Source organism: Prunus avium, chromosome 5, assembly GCF_965620075.1.
Source record: "Prunus avium chromosome 5, drPruAviu1.hap1.1, whole genome shotgun sequence".
Classification (NCBI taxonomy): Eukaryota; Viridiplantae; Streptophyta; class Magnoliopsida; order Rosales; family Rosaceae; genus Prunus; species Prunus avium.
In genome coordinates this window covers 16,000,837-16,024,160 of record NC_142288.1, presented here as the reverse complement: position 1 = coordinate 16,024,160, position 23,324 = coordinate 16,000,837, and the positions used below count along the sequence as shown (strand labels likewise).

Sequence of the window (23,324 nt, the reverse complement as noted above, 5' to 3'; positions counted from 1 at the left end):
CGCGTATTTTTTCATTTCTTTAAGAAGTGTGTGAAAAACACAAGTATTAATTAAAAATAGTCGCGTATAAAACACAAATGAACTAACTAGGCTTTTTTCATTGTCTCTGTTTTTTTTTTTTTTAATTTATTTATAAAAATAAATAAATTGGCATTGTCATTGTCTACTATTTTTTCTTCACATTTTCACTTTAAAGATAAAGCAATTTGTATTTAAAGATAAAGCCTTGGTGGCGGGTCGATTGTTGAACTAAAGGTGGCTTCGATGGTGATTTTCTCTTACTTTACAGAAAGACCGTCATTCTATTATTAATTAAGTGGTCAACACAGAAACTCTCTCTGGTCTGTGAACGCTTTCTTGGACTGACTCTATATCAATGGTGTGCCATATTGTCAACCCTCCTAGAAGCTATGCACTTGCAATTTCTTTTATTTTATTAGGAACAAACATGGTAGCTTCTGTAAATAAGTTGGTGCCCGTAGCGTTATCATTGTATAATTAGGTGATACTTTCCTAATCATTTACTGTATCTAATTCCTTGTAAAGCACTCATGTAAACTCTTATATATACCTCATTATGGAGAATAATAAAGTTAACCTAATACATTCAAATCATATTCGTATTTTAGCAATTCGGTCGTTGCTTTAAGTGTAAGAGGAATGCCATTTGGCATGAGGAGAAACAAGAAGGTCTAAATTAGAAAAGTTGAAGGGTATGTAGATTAATTGCTGCTACCTAAAGATTACCTAACAATTTGACAATATATATATTGGATGCTTGTCTTGCTTCCACACTCCAAATGTGGACCATGGATGGATTATATTAATTCTTCGTATGTGGTGAGTCCTCAACATCATACCACACCCAGAATGAGCAACCATCACTTCTCTACAAACAGAGTTTAACTTACTCCCTTTGACCCAAAAACATATAAGACCCAGATCAATTTTACATGAAAAATAGTTCAAATTACCTTTGCGCACATATCAAACCTTCTACCTAGGTTCAAATTAGTCCAAGAAGTCAAGCTCTTCGCCCTCAACCCACAATAGCAGTTCACTAGCATTTTCCTTTTTGACTCAGATATCCCAGACATGGACGTCATGGCTAAGATATGTAGGGAATTCTTCTCTCTCACCTTTAATCAACATTCGTCGTCCTCAATTCCAATGTTCTTCTCTCTTATTTGGGCATTTAGGGTTAGATTGGGATAAATAGCTGATGGCCATGGCTTTTTCTCGATAATTTCTATAGTGGCTAGAGGGTTAGCAACGTGGCAGCTAAGAGGCGGGGTAAGTTGCCATGTCAGCTTATTTTGCGGGATTTCATTTAGTACGGGGCCCACTTGGGACACGTAATGCGAAGGTGTTGGTTCGACTTCAGTTTTTAACAGAGATCTTGATGGATTGATTAACGGATGTGTTAAATTGGTACATAATTAAAAATTATATATGCGAATGAGACGAAAAAAACTTGATGAATTGAAGGCTGAAACAAGGATAACTTCAAAGTAGTAAAATGAAAATGACCATAATTCTTATTATTTTGAATATATATATATATGAAAAATTGAAGGTACATTGATACTTGTAAGAACATTAATAATGTACCTTTAATTTTTTGTTTTACCTACGCATATAATATTCATATTGATGTGCCTAATAAAAATGCAAGAGACTCATAGCCCACAGATAATGCATAAGGTTGAGGAAAGAGGACATACACATGGAGACTAAGGCTGTAGCTGCCATCAGCTGACCGCAGCAAAAGCTAAAGTTGTGGCTGCCTTACATGGCGTCTGCTTATCTACAATTAATCCCATGCACTGGTTTGGTTTGGCTGTTTCTTCAGAAGCTGGCTATAATTGGCACTGTACAAATGGGTCGGTATGTGATCGAATTCTGTCAAACTCTTCTCATGACTTTTTCTGGATTTAAATTGTAGCCACTAACTGACTCCCCCATGTCGGAACCTAAGATTCTCTTCCAAAACCATACAAGTTTTCCTCTCCACTTACACATATCATCATGTGCCCTAAATAAAGAACCCCAAAAAAAAAAAAAAAAAAAACACCAAGAGAAAGTGCCATTTATCTCCTAGAGTGCACGTAACTTCCATGTGGGGGACCCTATTGGAATCCAAATTGTCTTTATTATGATATCTCGCTATCATCAAACAGTCAAAAATAGCTGTATGGTATTGTTTTAAAAGACGAGACATTACTGTTACGTGAGTTAGGCTAATTCATCATAGTGTTTTCGCCGCCTTGCACTCAAGGTTCCTCTCATATCGTTTTCTAGTGACACTATGAATGTAATTGTGTACATATTGCAATCTTAGATATTAATAACGTTTTAGAAGTTTCACCAAAATTCATAAATAAATATATATATAAAACATTAGTGGCTTGCATCAACTGATATAATCTGATGTAACAATTAGGACATAGAATCTACCACAATATCTTTTGGTGGGGTTTTTGCCACAATATCTTGCTTGTTGCCATAGAAATCTGCCACTCTATTTTATTTTTGTAGTTCATTGAATTTTGTATATATAGGACAGAGAGAAAGAACTTTACAGATTTTCTATACATGTCACATTCGCTAAAGTAACACAATTTCCAGAAGCCTTTTGAATTGATGTATTATTCTAATTAGCCACAAAGGATTTGTCAAAAAATTCTGTTCAAATCTTTTCTTTATTTATAGAACTTGATGTTTAAAACATCAACTCTTTTAGACTTTTACTTGGTCCAAAAACACTGGCACTGTGATAGCTAGGACCACAATCACTTTACTGCTGAGCGCCGACCAGCGGCATATTAAAAAAATTATAAGCAATGCTTTAAGTTCATGGGAAGAAGATTTAACAGTTGTTCTATCAATTTCTTAATAATTTAATTAGCAAAAGGACCAAGTCAATCTAGGCCAAGTCCCACTCACCACCAACACCACAACTCACTTAGTCAAAATCAAAACGCTAATCCGCCTCTTAAACCAGAATTAGAATGGTAGAGAGGAGTTTTTTAATTTGCAATATTTTATTACTTTTTTTTTGTCCGGCATGTTTGATTGGTTTATGTTGCTAGTTTGCTAGTCGGAGAAATGCTGTTTTATTTTTGTCTGAATGTGTGGTACATATTTATAATACGGCAAATAATTTGAGAATATTTAATTATGTTGAGAGACATTATATAGTATTCACAACTCTAAATTGGAAATACTTCGTTTATTAAATTTGATCAACTACGATACATGTGACATGGTTCGCAGGGCTCAATAGAAAATTGGTGCTGTTTTTGTCGATCCAATGGTTCGAATGAGCTTGCAGATTCTCAAATCCAAATTAATATTGCAAACACGTGGTTAAGGTTACATGAAGGATTTATGTATTTGCCTTGGAGACTTGCCGTAAAATCTTGGGTTCTTCCAGATGAAAACATCTGGTTACACTAATCGAGACGCAATGATTAACATTTCAAGATACATGAAACTTGTAGTGAATATGACATGTTGGTCTCAAGTCATTAGTGTTTATTGCTCAAGACCATTTGGTCTTAATTGTTGTGGAATATTAGATGGCTGAAAGGATTGAAGAGCAATTTGACAATCGCAAGTCCAAAAACAAAACAAAAAAAATCAACTTTTGCAGATTTGGGTTCAGAGCTCTAGATTCTTTATAAGTAATTTTTCGAAAAAAGATGACGAGACAAGAGCAACTTGCCGCTTTTCTATAACACATGTACATGGGTTTATTTCCCAATTCTAGCATTTACTAGGTCAAAACTGTGTTTTAAGTTTGATGGTATTTTTGAAATTTTGTTATTTTCATATTTTGCTTCCAAGGTTGCCTAGTAATGCCAGAGTTTGAAGTAATATTCACTGCTAAAAAAAATGTCAATGAGTATGAGTATTGGTGTCCACATGAGTAATCTTCATTTCGTTGTTGGACAATCAGTTCGCAAGGAGAGAGAAAGAGGGGGAGGGAGGGAGAGTGAGAGAGAAAAAGAGGAGGGAAGTTGATTATTTTTATTTTTAAAATTTATTTAAGGTGAATGAAGACAATAGATCCGGATTCAATTTGGGAATAGCCTTCGGGAAACCCTAATTCTATATAAAATATCACGAGAAGAAAAATATACACTTTGAATTATTTTAATTTCTGTATTGTTCTTTGTACTTCACAATATACGTGAATAACTTAAACTAATTGTAATTAATTGTAACTTGTGGCTCATCATTTGCTTCAAAATTGTCTCACCCTTTGCAGGAATCTAAAGAAATAATTAGAAATGGTTCCAAAGATTAATCAAATGTCACATTGGCCATTTGTGCGGACCTACCAAACTTTTCTAATCAGTCACAGACAGTAAGCCGCACATTGAATATCCTGCATTCACGAGAACAGATATGGCATGGACATTATTTTCAAGTTAAGATTAATTATATATGTAAGTTGCTGTTGTTGGGTGTTGAATATTGTTGATGATGATTCTATTATTACTAAACTTTCACACCACTTTCAAACGTCCTTTCACAAAATTTCTTTGAATTATTTGAGGTCTCTTGACATGATCATTGATGATGACCCAATGAGCCAATAATTCCATGCACTACTTTATACTTTTGGTGTTCTTCTTTTTAGGAATTGATGCAAAGTTACTTTAAACACTTTATTTCAGTGCAAGGTTTTGTAGTTCAAGTGGTTAAGAGCATATTCAAGAGCATTTATCCATATACATGAAGTCTTAGGTTCGATTCAGCTCTCTTTTAATATCGCTTTAAGAAAACACGTTGGATAATGAAGGATTCCCCCTTATTTAAAAGAAAAACCATATATTTCAGTTTTTCGTACTAAACTTTTTTCGTGGCTTCTTTGGTTCATTGTTAAAAAAAATTCTCGAATAATGAAGGATTTATGAGATAAAAGGATATTTTTATGAATCTCTCTTTATTCTCCTCCGTTCTTTTTGGTATGATATTATTTAAATTTTGATAAAATTATACGATTTTATTCTTGGTTTGGTTTATGTAGATAACCTGTATTTTTATTCTAGGAGGTGAAATATATTTTCTTAAGTATCTAGTTTAGAATATTATTTTCGAATTGATCCAAAAATGACATAATTAATAAATTAATACGATTTTTGGTGGGATTAGTTTCCATTCCCATGACACAATTAATTAAACAAATCAAGTTAAGAGTTGACTTTAGTCATAAAATAAGGTTAGGATCAATTAAAATCGACGGCAAATCCATGACACAATTAGATTCCCTCCAAATTAGGGTTTAACCATTTATTACCGTTATAAATCACATCCACCCAAAAAAAAAAAAAAAAAAAAAAACCCAAAAGATACATTCTATCTTTGTTTGTTTGTTTTTCAAAGTCCTTCCAAGATCTAGGAAATCGCCAGCCTCACATTTTCACCCTCTAAAATCATAATGTGCCCTAAACCACTGAATTAAGAAGAGACATAAGTCACATAACACCTATATATGCCGGCCCTACCTTCATCCAAATCCTACCTTCCGGCCCCTTACCCAAATTATTATTTTTGCTGAAATTCCCTAACTAGACATATCAACTAACAAAGTACACAACTATTATCGTTTTGGAAAGAAAGTACACTACAGATGCAAATATTCTTTTTGGACACCTTTACTTTTGGTAATTAAAATTTGGTACTCGTTTTAATTAGTAGCAGTAACCGACCAACTATCATTGACCGACACTGATACAGCCGGTAACCGATGACCGGCAGTTCGGTGACGGTTCCAATGGGACCTGCGATTCAGTGACGATTCCAATTTATCTCATATTGAAGCCTATCGGTTATGTGAGTTCGGTTTAGTTCGGTTCGGTTTCTCTAGTTTTAATTACCTTCAGTTAACTAAAGATTCCCATGTTGATTTCACCAAAAAATATTCCCATGTTGATATTTATTTTCCAATATCCACATACCTGCCACGTGTACCAAAGCAGCTCCAATTTTGACTGTTCCCGTAATTCAGTCAAGGCTTGCAACGAGGCTGGAAGTTGTCAACAAAATCCAACCCACTCAGTAGCCTCATCATGCGCCAAAACCGCTTCCCACGTTTTTCTTCAATTAGTTAAATTTACCCGCAACTAAACGTAACGCCGAAAAAAATTGCATGAGATAATTTATGGTAAAAAAATAAAGATCATAAGTAAATCAAACTAAGTAAATGTAGACTACGGCGGCCCTTTTGCATCCGAGGTCGATATTTTTATAAGTACATAAATAAATAAATAAACAAACCAGAAATTTAGCATACAAATTTAATGGATGCACAGATTGATTACAAATCACTGAATTTGCCAGCTTTGCAATACATAATCCCAAGTTACATTCGAATTATTACCATTGCAAGATCAAAATTCCTCATCTGGTCTTTCAAATTCCAAAAATTAAAAAAAGGCAAAAAAAATAAAATTATTAGCTTTTTTTTCAGTGTTAATTTAATTATTTTTTTGTTTTACAAGAGAAATATAATTAACCTCTGTACACAGGCGACCGCTCGGAAACAATCTTCGAAATTTTGGAATGCCGGAAGGCCTTGATTGGACTCGGAAAATACCAGCCCCTACCCTTCGCCGGCGGTCTCTCGCCTGCGGCAGCGCCGGAATTCGACGACATCATCGGTACGGCCACCGACCTCGATTTCCTCATCATATTCCTCCTCATCGCAGCATCTGCGTCTTCTACTTCCTCTATTTCTCCCACTACTTTCTTCTCCGGTGTCGTTTCGTGTTCTCCATTTGCCTCGCTTCTCTTGCTCCTCTGAGATGACCGAAACATCGACGACCAAAACGACGGCGTTTTCGCCCGACCCCCGCCGCTATGCGGCTCGTTCCGGTCGAAATCCACATGGCCGATTCCGCCGCCGCCGCCGACGAACCTCGACCTCGAACGCAGAAACGGGATCGCCACCGATCGGGACCGCCGGAATGACGGCTCGCTCTCGAGAAGCTTCGCGACGCGGACGCCGTCGCCGCCGGTAAACCGGGAAGAGGACGACGAGGAGGAAGAAGACGAAGTCGTCGCTGTAGCGCAGCATCCGCAGGGGCGCACGTTAGCGCAGTCGGGGCAGAGGATGACGAGGCGCTCGCGGAGGCAGACGGGGCAGATTCCGCTCTTGCGGCGCTTGGAGGGGTGTTTTAGACATTTCCACACCTCCTCCTCGTCCACGTAAACCGCCGCCATTTCTGGTTGTGAGATTCTTGCTTTGCTCTCTCTCTCTCTCTCTACTTTCTCTCTCTCCGGTTTGCGTTGTTTTGCTTCTTCTTCTGTGAGCCTCTCTCTGTGGCTTCGTTTTGGCTGAGGTTTATAAAAGGTGGGGTTTGATTGGGGGAGACAACTTAACCGCGGTTAATATTTTAACCCGGGTTAAGGTAATTCCGTGTTATGGCGTCGATTAGTAAACCTTGGTGGACGGAACGCCCGCGTTTTGAGCTTTAAATGGAACCGGTAGACATAGAGGTAGAGGTCTTGAATGGGAGTCTCTATGTTGTCAAAGCTGCCCTCCACTCTTGACTTATTTACGGAAACGCCATGTGGCAGTTCACACGTGCAATATGGGGAGTGAAATGTAAAATGGGACTGGTCGTAGGCCGACAACTGCATTGTGGGTCCCATTGGGTAGAAAAGATGAATTGATTATTTGCAAAGTAAGTATCTTTGTAGTTGGTGTGTATTGACCTTTTGAGTTGAGCAATTCTTTTCCTCATAAAGTATGTGTTACTAGAATTTTTGACCAAAGGGGATTGCTAATTGACTTTGTAAAACAACTAAGTCAAAATTATCCCATCATTTCTGCTTTAATCTATGAATATCATCGTGTAGAGAGTAGAAGGGCTTTAGCGAAAAGATCATGGAGGTACAAGTTTCCATGTTAATTTATAGATATTATTAAGGAAAATGCTAGAGGCATCAATTTTGGACATCAACTCTTTAATAGAGCGTGGGACCCATTGTATTGGCGAGCTCCACCTCTATTAGAGTTGGTGCCCAGAATTGGTGCCTCTAGCACCACCCTATTATTAAACTATATGAAAAAAATCACTATCTTATGATCTTTCTTTTGATTTTAATTGGGGAGAGAATTGAGAATTGATAAATAGAGTAAAGATCTCACTAGCTTAAACGCATCTCTAACAGTATCTCTAAGTGAGATGTCAAATTCAACATCGAGGCCAAATCAACTGAAAAAAAAAGATAAAAATGTCGTCCAACTCTGCAACGTCAAAATTGATGCCACAAAGTTGAGGCGTTATTTCTTTCATTATGACTTTTTAAACCAAATGACCCACCAAACAATCTTTGGGCTTTGTTACTGTCACTGCTTTTTATTTTTAATTGTTAAAAAGTCACTTTCAATCATTTATTATTATTATTTTATTATGATTTGCTCTTTCTTTAGTTACTATCACTTTATTTACTGCTTATTTTATTAGATACAAAAGACACATGGGTTGTAATGAAGCATCTTTCTTGAAGATGCAAAAGAGTAGGTAAACTTCAGTTGCTTTGTCACATCATCATTTTCATGCTCCAAGGGAAAAGACAAATGGGTAGGCAAAATATAAGACAAATGGTTAGGCAAAATATACATACTCTCCTCGACAAAGCAATATTGTCTACTTCAAAGTGAAGAGATATATTGGGTCTCACTTGTTTTTTATAATAAAATATCATCTCCACTCTCTTACCTACTTTCTATAAAATAAAAAAATAAATACAAAATATAAAAATAAATAAATAATATAATAATGATTTGTATACTTGCATTGCCTGGAGGGACCAACTTTTTTTATTACGCAAATTGGTAGGCAACATGCCACCTAGATTGTTATAGTACAATTTTTCCTATTTCATTTGCATACTACCTTGGAGATGGTCATGTCAAATTGCCACATAAGCCATCAAATTTCAATTTGATATTTTACATTTGACATATCCTTGGAGATGCTCTAAAAGGGAGATGTCAAATATCAAACATTAAATTTGAATTTAATGGCTTATGTGGCAATTTGACATATAATTGAATTTACATTCTGTTGGTGAGTCCTTACTTAGTTAGGATTTTGGTTCCTTACTATGTTAGGATTTTAGTTACTTACCTATTTGTCTAGTCCAATTATAATTAAGATTTATTTCATATTGTAATTTAGATTTATTTTCTATTGTAATTTAGATTTATTTCCTATTTTATTTAGGGTTGTACTTATATAAATACCTCCATATTGGAGAAGAATAAAAATATGAGCGTATCTGAGCATAACTAAATATTTACCCTACTTTGTTTGACATGGTATAAGAGCCTAGGTTTTCTTGTGACTTGTTTTTGCGTTCTCCTTGCAATTTAAGTGCTCTCCTTCCCTCCTCTTCAAGGGAGGGAGGGGGAGTGAAAAGGATATGTTTATTGACGTATCCCCATTACCTTGACGTATTCCCATGAAGATGTTGCTTATTTCTTGACTTCGACGACCTCTTCTCTTCAGGGGGAGAGGAGGAGTGAAGAGAAGTTGTGTCTGTGTGAATTAGCTAAAGTTGATATGGAAGAACTGTTGCTGTTGCCGTTGCCGTTGCCTCTACTACCGCCATTGATGTTGCCTTTGTTTGCTTCGCTTTCCGTTGCTATGGTCATTGCCGATGATGTTGATGTGTTTTGATCTATCTCTACCCTAACCCTAGAGACTACCTATTTTCGTTGCACTATACATCTAGCTTATAATCCTAGTCTGCCGCCGCTGCTGTCTACCTTGCTACCGTCATCGTTGCCTACCTTGCTATTGTCACCGCTGCTCATCTATTCCGCTGCAATTTAACCACCTATCTGCCATGGCTGATTCTGCTACATCTCAGTGTTAGTCAGTGCATGTTTCTCAAGTACCATTGATCATAGGCTCCATCGACCCCTTCTCCTCAGGGGGAGAAAGGGAGTGAAGAGAAGTTGTCTCTGTTGTTTCTGGTGCCAATGCCTTGTATCGCTGTTGATGATGCCTGTTATGTCTCTGCCTTGTTGCTCCTGCCTGTTATGGTGCCAGTATTGTTGCTCATGCCTTTGCTGGTGTGTTTGCCTTGCCTTACCCTATTTTTTAGGGTTTGGTTTCTGCCTTATCTTCTGCCGTGCTCACAGGGCTTTTGTGTTCTGTCTTATCTACTGCCGTGCTCACAGGGTTTCTGTGTTCTGTTATCTGCCTTATCTTCTGCCGTGCTCACAGGGCTTCTGTGTTCTGCCTTATCTATTGTCGTGCTCACAGAGCTTCTGTGTTCTGCCTTATCTGCTGCCGTGCTCACAGGGTTTCTGTGTTTTTCTATCTGCCTTATCTTCTGCCGTGCTCACAGGGCTTCTGTGTTTTGCCTTATCTATTGTCGTGCTCACATGGCTTCTGTGTTCTGCCTTATCTGCTGTCGTGCTCACAGGTTTCTGTGTTATGCTATGTGCCCTATTTTTTAGGGTTTGCTCTTGTGTTTCCGCTGCGAACTTTGCTTTATGTTGTCACTTGTTTCACTCGTGGTTGACAAAAAGACCTTCTCTACAATTGGTGCTTCTCAAGTATGGTGTTCTATGACTTGCTTGTCAAGTTGGGCATGCGAAATATCTTTGCCCAACTTGAGGGGGAGTGTTGGCGAGTCCTTACTTAGTTAGGATTTCGGTTCCTTACTATGTTAGGATTTTAGTTACTTACCTATTTGTCTAGTCTAATTATAATTAAGATTTATTTCATATTGTAATTTAGATTTATTTTCTATTATAATTTAGATTTATTTCCTATTTTATTTAGGGTTGTACTTATATAAATACCTCCATATTGGAGAAGAATAAAAATATGAGCGTATCTGAGCATAACTAAATATTTACCCTACTTTGTTTGACACATTCCACCCGACTTATCAAATTAAAATATTATTTTATTATATAGTGTTTATTGGTTTATTACTTTATAGGCACAATAATTGGGAAATAATAATAAAATACTAAAATAATCACAAAGTCAAACAACCAAAAATCACAGGAGTAGAGAGAAATGTTATTCCACGCATTTAACATTTTAGGTTGGAGTGAGTCTCAACTATTTTTTTCTACATGCTAAAAGTGCCATGTTGCATTTAACATCTCCCTTGGAGATGCTATTAGTTCTTATAAAGTTCTTGCCATATATTTAAGCATAAAAAAATTAGTTCTTATGACGTTTTTATATATTTAAGAACTAATAAATACTCTTGTGAACTATTAGTCTCTTCTAGGGTTGCGACAGAAACCCTCCCTCTTTCTCCTTGCCGACAACCAACCTTTCCTAAGCTAACGGAGGTGGCCAGTGCCTCTCCTCCCCTCCACCCATCTTCTCCCTTCCTATCCTCTTCTCTAATCCATTTCCCTCCCTCTCATCCTCTCTACCCTCTCTTTCCACTTTATTGGGGGCTTTTGTTGGCCTATTTCTCCCCTTCCTCTTCTCCTCCCCAGATCTACTTAGATCTTGGGTTTTTAGCCTCGATCTAATTGGATCTAGGTTTGTTTGTACGTTTGTTTTGTTTGGTTATTTTTGCAGTGTTCTAGGTGGCTGGTGTTGTCTCTGTCTCAGTGTCTGTGACAGTAGTGATGCTGGATTGGGTCTTTCTTTAGGAGAGTTGTGATACCTGGTGGTTGATGTTTTATCTCTGCTTCAACGGTGACAGAAACAGCAACGCTAGTGGTAGTTGTTGGGATGTGGTGGTGTGCCCTGAGGGTTTTGTCTTCAGTTCTAGCACCTATTTTGTTGTCCTTTTTCGTTGTTATTTTGCTCCTTTGCAGCTCGTCTCTGCTATACGCCGCTCGAAGACCTATGTTTGGTCATAGGAGTTTTCTTTGTCAGGTTCTAAGTTGAGTTAGGGTGCTTTTCAAGGGCCATTCTTGTTATTATTTTTGTGCTCTTCCTCCATGTGGTCTCCTAGGTTTCTATCCTTAGTGTGTTTTTGTAGTTCGTGGGCTGTCAAAGGACTATGAGTTTTTCTCATTGAAGGCTTCTTTTGATAATTGGGATGCGATGCAGTTGTCTTTATGAGTCTATTGTGTTGGTGCTTAGTTGTTTTTTTTTTGTTTTTTTTTATGTTCTTGTAACGGTCTTTTGTGGCATGGGGTTTGTCCCAAGTGGTCTTCCTAGGAATGTTTTAATGAGGCTATTGTATTCATGCCAGTCTTTGTATGCCGTTTTGGCTTATAAATGAAATCTTCTTCTTAAAAAAAAGAACTAATAACTTCTTAGTTCTTATAATGTTCTTGCGATATATTTAAGCATAAAAAAAATGGGTTAAATAATCTTTTGGTCACTAGGTTTTATACGAAAATTCAATTTAGTCACTGAGAAAAAAATTTAGCTAAATTGGTTACTATGTTTCCCAAAGTTTACAATTTATAGACATTATGTTATCTCCGTTAAGTGCAGTTTTTATTTTTATTTTTTTAGGAAGCACCTTTAGTCTTCTTCCTCTAACTCAAAGAGTGAAGGTATATTGAGATATTAGGGTGTAAACACGAAAATCCTACGACAAATGAGACTAGAACACGTGTACAAAGTAGTATTTATATTAATGAAATTTAGGGTTACAATCTATGTATAAAATCCTTTGATTCGATCTCCAAAGTGTTTAGAGAAAATTTGTGATTGATACAAGGGTCGTAGAGACTTGATCTTGATCAAATGGGTAGCACAAGGCTTGTTTAGTGATTGAATTTTCTAGGGTGGAGGAACCGACACCTATTTGTTGTGCTTGGTGGCTCTTCCAAAGTGGGGTGAAGAATACAGAGAGTTTTTTTATTCTTCTGAGTGCTTTGTCTTTCTAAGCCCCTTTCCTTTGTCTTGAGGCCTCCTATTTATAGGCTCATGCAGGATTCTTGATCTAAATGTCTTTCCTTCTTAAGGACCTTGCTTTGGGGGATTTTGATTTGATTTAAAATCAATTCCGATAATTTGGATATTGGAAATTTAACCAAATTATCTTCAATTGATTGACTTGATTAATATTTGATTTAAATCAAAGTCAATCACAGAAGATTCTTCCCTTTAATTTTGTCTTCAATTTGAACCATTTGATGCACTTCGCTGGATGTCGACACATGTCACCTTTGACAACTAATCCAATTTTGATGAGTCGTATGCCATGTGAGTGAATCATGAGGCCCACAATTTAATGCACAAAACCTTATTTATTTTCTTATTTAGTGGAATTTTAATTCGCCAAAATTTCTTTGTCTATAAATTAGCCCACTTCACGATGCACTGTAGATATGTGCTTGTCACATGTAGGAGGTGTAGCTTAAACCATGTATCATTCAAGATATTATTCATCTTTTGGGTATGTAGATTCCCCAATCAGATTTGCAAGATCCAACATTCTCCCGCCTTCATGCGTAAGCAATTTCATACTTGTGCGGCTCCGTATAGGCAAGTAACTTGATATTGCCTTGAATATCTATGAGACTCAATAAATATCCGGTTAAAATCTCCGAGTGAAAGTTACACAATCTTTCCTAAACTGAAATCTTCGAGGCATGCAAGGAATAGGAAATCCTAGCACCACCAGAAGCTTCGATGGCCTTTGGCATCTTTAAATTGCGCTGCACTTATGGATATTGAGATTAACCAAATTGAACAGCAAAGACTTCTCCTCTTGTCAACAAGAAGGTCCCACAGATTTGAGTTACTTGCACCATTTGAATTCATTTGGCAATCAAAGTGGTGAGACTTGGCTTTCTTTTTCTTTCAATCAAAGACGTTTGTACTTCTTAATATACACACACACATATATATATATATATATATATATATATATATATATGACATGAATACTCATGTTGCGTGCACCTGTTTTGTTTTGTTTTGTTTTTTGTTTTTTGTTTTTTTTCTTTCTTTTTGGGCCTGCGTATGTTTCGCTCTAGCCACATATCCCCAAATACATATTGAACCCACTTTTGTTTATGTTGTTGCTATGTATGTGTGATGATATCACCTAGCTTTGACTTTGTCATATATGATATTAAGTTTATGACATCGACTTTTTTTGTCTCTTTTTTTTTTATTTTTTTATTTATTTTTAAAGGCAATGTGAAAGTAAATGAAGAACGTAGATGTACTATAACGCTAGGGTTTGATCCATCTCTCGATTTGGTGATAACTCGCTCAAGTGCTTAGGCTTTACATAGTGGAGAACGAGCGAAGAATGTAGACGCCCTATATCAATTGGGTTTGATCCATCTCTTCGATTTGGTGATAACCCGTTCAAGCGCTTAGGCTTTACGTAGTGGAGAACGAGCAAAGAACGCAGACGTCCTATACCGCTTGGGTTTGATCCATCTCTCCAACTTGGTGATAACCCGCTCAAGCGCTTAGGCTTTACATAGTGGAGGACGAGTGAAGATTGCTTCTTGTGGCATTCCATCTTTATCAGGATCCCTAAGTTTGTACAAGTAAGCACTTCTCCTTGACTGTTCTAGTTTCTTTTCTATTGTCCAAGTATGAACTCATTAGCCTGATACTGAATATTGTTTCATGTCGTTCACCTTATAATGGTGTCCTTCTTCAAATGTTTCAAGAAAGGCATCGTCACTATTCTTGTGGATGAAAATGATACTCGGGACGAAGGTACCACATTGCTTGTAGGTGCGCCCATCCTAGCTTCAGAGGTATCCGAGGTGGACAATTCTCTCCATATCCTGTCTTGGTCTCAAGAGGTGTTTTGTCAACTGAGCTGCTTCAAAAAATCCAAGTCTACGAATAGGGACCTTCACTCCACAGTTTTACAATTAAAGTCCGTGCATCATGCAGAAACCGCTTCGTTAAGGGCATTCAAACTTCTTATTGACTGAGTCCATAATGGAGCAATGAGTTGGAGTTCTGTTCTCCCGACAATCGGTGAATCTACATTTACCGAGTATTACTGGGAATGGCTTGAAGATGTGCTAAGTAGAAATACTCAGGTTCTTAAGAGTGTCAGTCTGTATAATGCTATATTTGCCTCATTATTTAGCTACGATCGGCATGCTCCAGTCATCCGAGTCTTTTGTGAGTATTGGTGTCCAGCGACAAATACTCTTCATACATTGCAAGGGGAAATGTCTATTTCCCTTTGGGACCTTCATGAAATCGGCAATCTTCCTATTATATGCTGATTTTATGATAAGGTTACTCTTAGTGCTGAGGGTCTTAACAAAAAAGACCAGAGAGGCTTGCCTTATATCCCACACATTTGCCGCTATTTGTTCTTAGCATACCACAAAATTTTACGGGATGCTAAAAGAAAATCTGGAGTAAGGATGATTGCTCGGATAAAATACTGGTATCGGGGGCCATTCAAATACAAAAGGCCTTCGAGGAAAAACATATGGAACAAGTCGCAAAAGCCAAAGGAGGCTCTGATCTATCTGGCATTATTGCGGTGACACTGAAACGCACTGAGGGGGAGGAAAGGGTTTTTGAAGATTTGGGTATAACTGATGAAGATATGGAAAGATCATACTTGGTTGCCTTCCTTACTTGCTGGTTATGCAAATTTTTATTTCCCAAGGACGATGTTACTTTGATCAGACCGAGGGTTTTCAAAGCTGCCAGTCAAATGGCGCAAGGTGTACCATTTGGCCTAGCAATTCTAGTATTGGCTAGCATTTACAAGGGGCTTAACGATATTTCTAGTGTCGATGATCCAGGGAATTGTGCAACTGTTCTTCCTTTCCATTATGTATATGGGTGGTTAGGCGAATACTGCGACACACACTTTTCATCTTCATCTTATGAGAAGTCTACTCCTATCATGACAAGGTTCTCAAGAAGACTTTCAGAGAAATATTTTGAAGATTCAACAACTCGAGCTTTGTTCTGGACATGTGATAAAGTGGAGATGAGCCGCCTAGCAAGAGTGTTTTCAGAATACAAATGACTGGTTGATGAAGACCATATTCCCAAAGAAGACTTTGCGTATTTGATGTGCGTTCATTCAGGATATGTTTGTCTACAACTGGAAAACTACTGAGTCATCCAACCTTATAGCCCGCACCGGTTCAGTATACAGTTCTACTATGTGCAATATATGCTGGGAAAACTTAAAGATGACATCCAGAATGAGACTGTGCTATCAGTGTATTCACATTGTGTTGTGAATTTTAGACAACCTGAAAAATGGAGATTGTAAAGATTATTCTAAACACAAATTATATTCGCAAGTGCACAAGGTCAATCGTAATATAGTATGGAAAATACGAGGTCATTCCCACGAGGATTGAGTTCAACTTCCAATTAGTCTAACCTAATTTACTTCACAAAATACTTTAACTACTCTATTTATATAAACAAGAAATTAAACACGTAGCATACTCACGTAAACACAAAAGGGATTTTTGAAAGAATGATTTAATTAACAACGAAATTAAAAGACAAAACAAGTAGAAAGTCACAAAACACAAGGATGAGAAATTCAAATTGATAAAAGCATTAGGACAATGAATTCACCACTAGTAATCCGATCTGGCCTCTTATTAACCTATCTATTAACTAACCATTTGATGTCGCCGCTTAGTTTTCCTTTTTCATGAATTACCTATGGTATTTAGTCTAACTTGTATATTCCTACATGCAATTCGCCTATGGTATTTAAGTCAAATATCAACACATAGAAACTCATTAAGATCAGTGAAAACCTCCAAGAAGCATGTAAACCCTAGGAGTATGGTATTTACCCTAGACGAATTACAAATCCTAATCACAAGAAGCAAGCCTCAAATGAAGTATGGTATTTACTCTAATTTGCATCCGATTAACTCAATTAAAAGTCTAGATGGTGATCAAGCATCAAGATAATCAACCAAGTTATTAAGCACAGTGATTAAGAATCCAACATCAAACGGCAATCAATAGATAGGTAAAATAAGAAAACTAGATTATCATACGAGGGCTACATCATGCCCTAGCAAAAGAAAATTAGTTACACATAATCATAGAATTCGACATAAGCAAAAGGTAAAGTGCCGAATACCCCCTTAAACTATCACGCTTTTTGAAATCTACACCCTGAATTAATTTTTTAGCCAATTTAGCCATTGTACTAAATTTTATCGCCAATTTACCCCCCACCATTAATTTTTGACAATTTCCATCCAAATCTCTGTTAAAAAAGTCACATGTCAGGCACATGATTCATTGTTGAATTAAAAATTGATTTTTTAACCTCTCTCTTATTCTGTCTCTCTCTGCTGGTCTTGAACCCAGATGGATTTTTGGCTTTGAACACAATTCCAACAAGCTATTGGAGACCAACAATTTTTTTTTTCTCTGCTCCGCCAAAGAGCTCAAATGAGAGAAATCAATTGAAGATAGAAGAGGTTAAAATCAATCACCGGAAAATCCAAATTGGGGGCTGGGTAATATGGGTTTTGGAGGGGCAGGGTAATCTGGGTTTCAATTGTGTTGGTTCTGGGCACAGATATACTTAAGTAGGTTGCGGAGTAGAAGAACGAAAAATTGAATTTACTTCCTGCAAAATTTTATTAAGACGTTGGATACAAATTAAACCTTACTTTAAAGACAAAATTTCTAGGGTAGAAGATTGCCAAAAGTAAACTAATACATCTGAGTAAGGCGGCATCTGGTGGCTAAAAATAATTACATCCTCATCCTGTTTCAACATTCCAGATCAGAGAGCCTTGATATCTACCTTCCCTTGATACACACTTAAGAATTGAGGTACTTCGCCAAGATATCTGTTCACAAATATCTCCAGGAACTGCTTCTCTGCAGGTTTCAACAGAGAACCCAGACTCAAGTTCTCATTTATGAGACCGTTCAACAACATAACTTTAACAACAGAGCACCTTGGGATAAGTCAAATTGAACCAAATTGGGGGCTGGGGATTTTGGAATAGATTTTTCGGCGGTTGTCTTGGCTTGGTATTGTTGGGGTAGGGTGGGCTGAGGCATAGGAGGAAGAAATAGGGAGAGAGAAGAAGAGAGAGAGAGGGTTCACAGAGAAGAACTAGGTAATCTAGGTTGCAGGGAATCAAGTGCCTAACATGTAGACAGAAAATTGGATGAAATTGCATGAAAACTAACGGTATGGGCTAAATTGACCATTTAAAATAATCTGAGGGCTAAATTGGCTGAAAAAATAATTCATGGTGGAGATTTCGACAGTCGATATAGTTCAGGGGGTATTCGGCAGTTTACCCTAAGCAAAAACATAAGGAAAAACCAATAAAACTTAGCCAATTGCGGTGCTCTTCCGGCGTCTCCAATTTCTCATAGTCTTTGCATGACTCCAAAGGAGTTGTTCCTCGTGTTAAATAAAACACCACACGTATATTCCTACCCTAGCTGGGCTTTTACAGCAGCCCAAAAATAAAGAAAAACCTAATTAAAACATAAATTCAAAATGGGTAAGTAATTGACTCTTGTTCCTACTTTGACTGGGATAACACGTCAGTTACTTTGCACGCATGTTTGGGGTCGTTCCTCCTCCAAGAAAATTCAGAAAAAAAATATGTAAATTGTAGGTCTTTGTCTTATCTTTCCAGCCATATATTCCACGCCTTGAGGAAAAATCAGGAAAGTCTTCGAATAATCATTCTTCCACAGCAGTACAGTTTTGACTGGATTGCACCTTATGCTTACTTAACTTTAAAGACTGCTCTTATTCGCTGCTCCGAAAATTCTAGAAAAATTCCACAATCATCTTCAATATCTTAGCTTTCATCTCCAACTGGTCTTGTACTAAAACTCCACCAAAAAGTCATATTTCCGTTGAAAACCAATTACTTGCTCTGGAAAGCTGAAAATTGAGAAAAATAAAGTAACAAGTCCTTTTTAAATCAAATTCTCCTACAAAAACTAAGTATAAAGAGTACTTAAATGTGTAAATTTATGGAATTATCACATTGGAAGTCATGATTAAATGTTGGCACTGCATTTATAATAACACTACCTGCTAAGGACAATATCCGGGAATCTGAAGTCACCTATGATTATGTTGTTTGGTGGTCAAAGGTGCATCGCTTTGAATCAACGAAGTTAAAGACAGTTTCAACTATAGGCAAGTCATTGTCATTATCTCAGCCGAAATCTTTTAAGTCTCAAGACAACAGAACTTTAGTTCATAATAAACCCATACGTGGTAAAGTGCACATAGCTCATCCAGAAGTTGAAGGTAGTTCTACTACTCCTACGCCTCAAGTTCAATACGCACCTCCAGTTGATGTTCCTCTAACTCGAGTCCCTAATGATTTAGGAGAAACATAAAGTATAGCAGATTCACATGAAGATTTTGTTCCCCTCGATCAACGAATTCGCAATTTAAAGCGTGGACATATAAGTAGCAATGAAGACGGTGAAGTCAACTTCAGGCATAAGAAGACAAGTGTCAGATCTCTCTATTGCGACCTGGACACGACATACCCACTCAAAGACACATTTTTTTGTGACGTGCCTGCTGTTTCCCAACCAGTTCTAATAGACGTGGTATGTAATTTATTTCACTTTGATCCCTTTTTTTGAAAAAATTTATTTTTTATCCTTTTTTTTAATAGGGAGAAATCATGCATCATGTTCCTACTGTGTCCGAGCTTGTACCATTTAATCCTTTGCCTATTAAAAGGGTAAATGATACTTTGCACCGAATAAGTGGTTTTGGTGTTAGCCGAGGTATATTCAAATCTTTGTCACGATCCATGTTTAGAAATCTTGGAGTGTACTTGCTTAACCATTATTCATCAATCAATGTAGGCTCGCTTAAGCAACAACATTTATCAAAGTCGGCTAATCAAGCATCTACCTCTGAAATGTCATGTGGGGAACCCAAATTAGGTGTTGCATACAAAACCCTTCGCAAAGTAGTTTCTGTGTTAGGAAACCAAATAAAAAGCATAATCTTGAAGGCTTCATTCAAAGATGAGCTTGGTAAGTTGTTGACTACCCTTGACAATGTAGGGGCGGGTGTCTCATCTCTACTAGCTATAATCGATGCACTTATGGTGACTGCAATTGACTATTATTCTGCACACTCTACTTACTCCCAAAAGCTATCTCTAGAGGTTCAAAGTGATCGTTTAACTGTTGTTGACTCTTCACTTTCTATCGCTTTGGCCCTACAACAAGTTGTAGAGTTTCATCAGTTTTTCGTACTTGAGTCTATTTAGTCTATCAACACGCATATGGAGGAGTTGAAGAGAGAACAAGAACAATTGGAGTTAAGACTGCTCAACTAAATGAATCACTTTCGAAGAGTGATGCACAACTTTCACATCATCATGGTGAGGTTACTCACTAGAGAGAGGATAAGATTGTAGTTGAAGGAACTCCTATATTGTCAACTGCCGATGCTGAGGCTTTAGATGCATTACGAGTCTCTTTTGAGACATTACGTAACGGCTTTAGGGACTTGTCTTGGGAATAGCAAATTTTTTGTTGTTGTAAACTTTCTTTGCTTCGTTTATTTTGATGTGACTAAACTTGGAGTTATTTGTCCAAGCTGCCTACATACCCTTGATGAAAAGGGATCAAGTCATCACGTAGTTGAAAGGGATTTTCTTTTTGTGCCCTATCTTTTCCTTGAGCCGCCCTTTTGGGTTTTCAACTCAACGGACATTAATATGCTCTTAATATGCTCTAACTTTTGCTTGAATAGCCCTTTCGGGTTTTCAATCCAACGAGCCCTTTTTTGTTCTTTTTTTTTTTTTAAATGTTGGTGCCGTGCACAGTTTAGGCTCATGCGGGCCAGGAGCTTGGTATTCACTTCATGCAAAGTGTCGTTTCAAGAACTTTCCATTGATAGGGCCGACTCTTAAGCCGTCCTGGGCCACGATCTTGCAAGCACCACTTGTGTATACTTCGTGTACTGCACAGGGTCCATCCCATTTCGAAGTAAATTTACTTTCGATTTTGTGTGTTGTGATGATCGGTCTACTTAATGCAAGGACGAGATCTCTTACCTGAAAAGATCTAGGGCGGACTTTCTTATTAAAAGCATTCGAAAGCCGAGCTTGATAACACTTTAAGCGTTGTTGCGCTTCAAGTCTCTTTTCGTCTTTCTTCTAATGCTTCTAGCTCTTGTAGACCCAGCTTCGCATTTTCTTCATCAGTTAATCCCTCTTATATGGCCATCCTTAATGATGGAATTTGACTTTCTAAAGGCAAGACTACTTCCACGCCATACACAAGCGAGTATGGTGTAGCCTGAGTAGAGGTCCGATATGTCTTCCGGTAAGCCCATAATGCTTCATTTATTTTTTCATGCTAGTCTTTCTTGGTTCTCCCGACAACTTTCTTCAACAGGTTGCAAAGAGTTTTGTTGAACGCTTCTACAAGACCGTTGGCCGGGGCATTGTACATTGAAGAGTTGCGTTGCTTGAAACCAAAATCTTCACATAGTTTATCCATCAAACGGTTTGAGAATGGCTTTCCATTGTCTGTGATGATGTAACGCGGCACACCGTACCGATGAATAATGTTTACTTTGATAAAGCTCACTACGTTTTCTTTCATCACTTCCTTTAGAGGCACAGCTTCTGCCCATTTTGAAAACTAGTATGTGGCTGCAATGATGTAAGAATGACCGTCATAAGATTTGGGTGCTATCGATCCCACCACATCAAGACCCCATGCATCAAATAGCCAAGAAGTAATTGTGGGATGCAGTGGCTCCAGCGGCTAGTGTATAAAGTTGGCATGGAATTGACATGCCTGGCATTTCTTTACATAATCCATGCAATCCTTGACCATAATCGGCCAATAGTAGCCCATCCTTTTTATTTGGAAATGTAGCTTTGGCCCCGATTAATGTGCTCCACAAATACTTAAGTGAGCCTCTTCCCGGCTTCAATGGGACGACCTCAGTTAACGTGGGCATAAAAGACCTAGACTTCTACTTTCCACCAATGATCAACTCGTAAACTTTTATGATCATTGACAAAATCTCCCCTATAATGGCATCTAGGGCATACCATGTATTGGCAAGATTGACACCATTACTTCCGCCACACCAGAAAATCTGTTACACAGCGACCAAGTAATTGCGAGAAAATGCTCAGCCCAAGGGTTGAAGAAATGCAAGAAAGCACAGTTCATACCGGTAAGCCGGACATAACAAGCATGGGAGGAAGTAAATCTCGTTCTTGGCAATCAAGCAGACCAAAAAGGAAAGGGAATAGCCATCTCCCAATAGCAATCAAAGACTCAGGACTAATAGCAATCAAGCCAAAGAGAGAAGCGTGGATTGGCTGGCGCCTAAACCAGAAGAGAAGGTCGAGCTAACCACTTTCCTCCATAACAACAAAGACGTGTTTGCATGATCATCGTTTGACATGCATAGAATCGACCCGCAAATCATCTATCACCGGCTGCATGTCAACCTAGCCAACAAGCTAGTAGTGTAGAAGAGACGCAACTTCGCTCCCGAGTGAGTTGCAATCCTTGAAGCCGAAATTGACAACCTCCTAGCCGCCGACTTCATTGAAGAAGTCTCCAACATAGATTGGTTGGCCAACATTGTTCTGGTGGCAAAGAAAACCAAGGCAAGTGGAGAGTTTGCGTGGACTACACTGACCGCAACAAGGCATGCCCAAAGGACAAATTTCCAATGCCCAGAATTGATCAACTCGTGGATTCAAATTCCGGTAATCAACTGCTCAGCTTCATGGATGCCTACTCCATTTACAATCAAATCATGATGCACGAAAACGACAAAGCAAAGGCCTCCTTCATTGTCGAAAAGGTACCAAGTTATGCCATTTGGGCAAAAGAACACTAAAGCAACCTACCAGAAGCTTGTGAACAAAATATTCAAGGAGCAGATCGGCAAAACCATGGAATTCTATGTCGATGACATGTTGGTTAAAGCTCCCGAGCGAGCAAATCACATCAAGAACCTTGTCGAAGCCTTCAACTTACTCCGAAAGTACCGTATGAAGTTGAATCTGAACAAGTGCACATTTGGAGTCTCGTCTGGCAGATTTTTGGGATACTTGGTCACCCAAAGAGGCATCGAGGCTCATCCAAATCAAATCAAGGCCATCCTCAACATGAAGTCACATGCCACCATGAAGGAGATCCAAAGTCTGACCGGTCGAGCAGCCGCTCTTAGCTGATTCCTTTCGAGATCTACTGACAAGTGCAGCCCATTTTCCAGGGCCTTGAGGAAAGGACAGCAGGACAAATGGGACAAGAAGTGTGAAGTAGCCTTTCAAAACTTGAAGGCATACCTTACTTCACCTCCCCTACTTTCGAAGACTCTGTCAGGAGAAAACCTGTTTGCCTACTTGGCAATGTCCAACTCAGCCG

At 38.0% G+C, this 23,324-nt stretch overlaps 1 protein-coding gene across 1 annotated transcript; it reads right to left on the bottom strand.

The window, feature by feature from the left end:
• Nucleotides 1–6,324: 6,324 nt before the first annotated feature.
• LOC110768569 (uncharacterized) lies at nt 6,325–7,344 on the bottom strand. The gene has a single exon (XM_021972342.2). It carries the CDS (start codon nt 7,231–7,233, stop codon nt 6,523–6,525), a length of 711 nt encoding a protein of 236 aa, XP_021828034.2. The 5' UTR covers nt 7,234–7,344; the 3' UTR covers nt 6,325–6,522.
• Between the last annotated feature and the right edge of the window lie 15,980 nt (nt 7,345–23,324).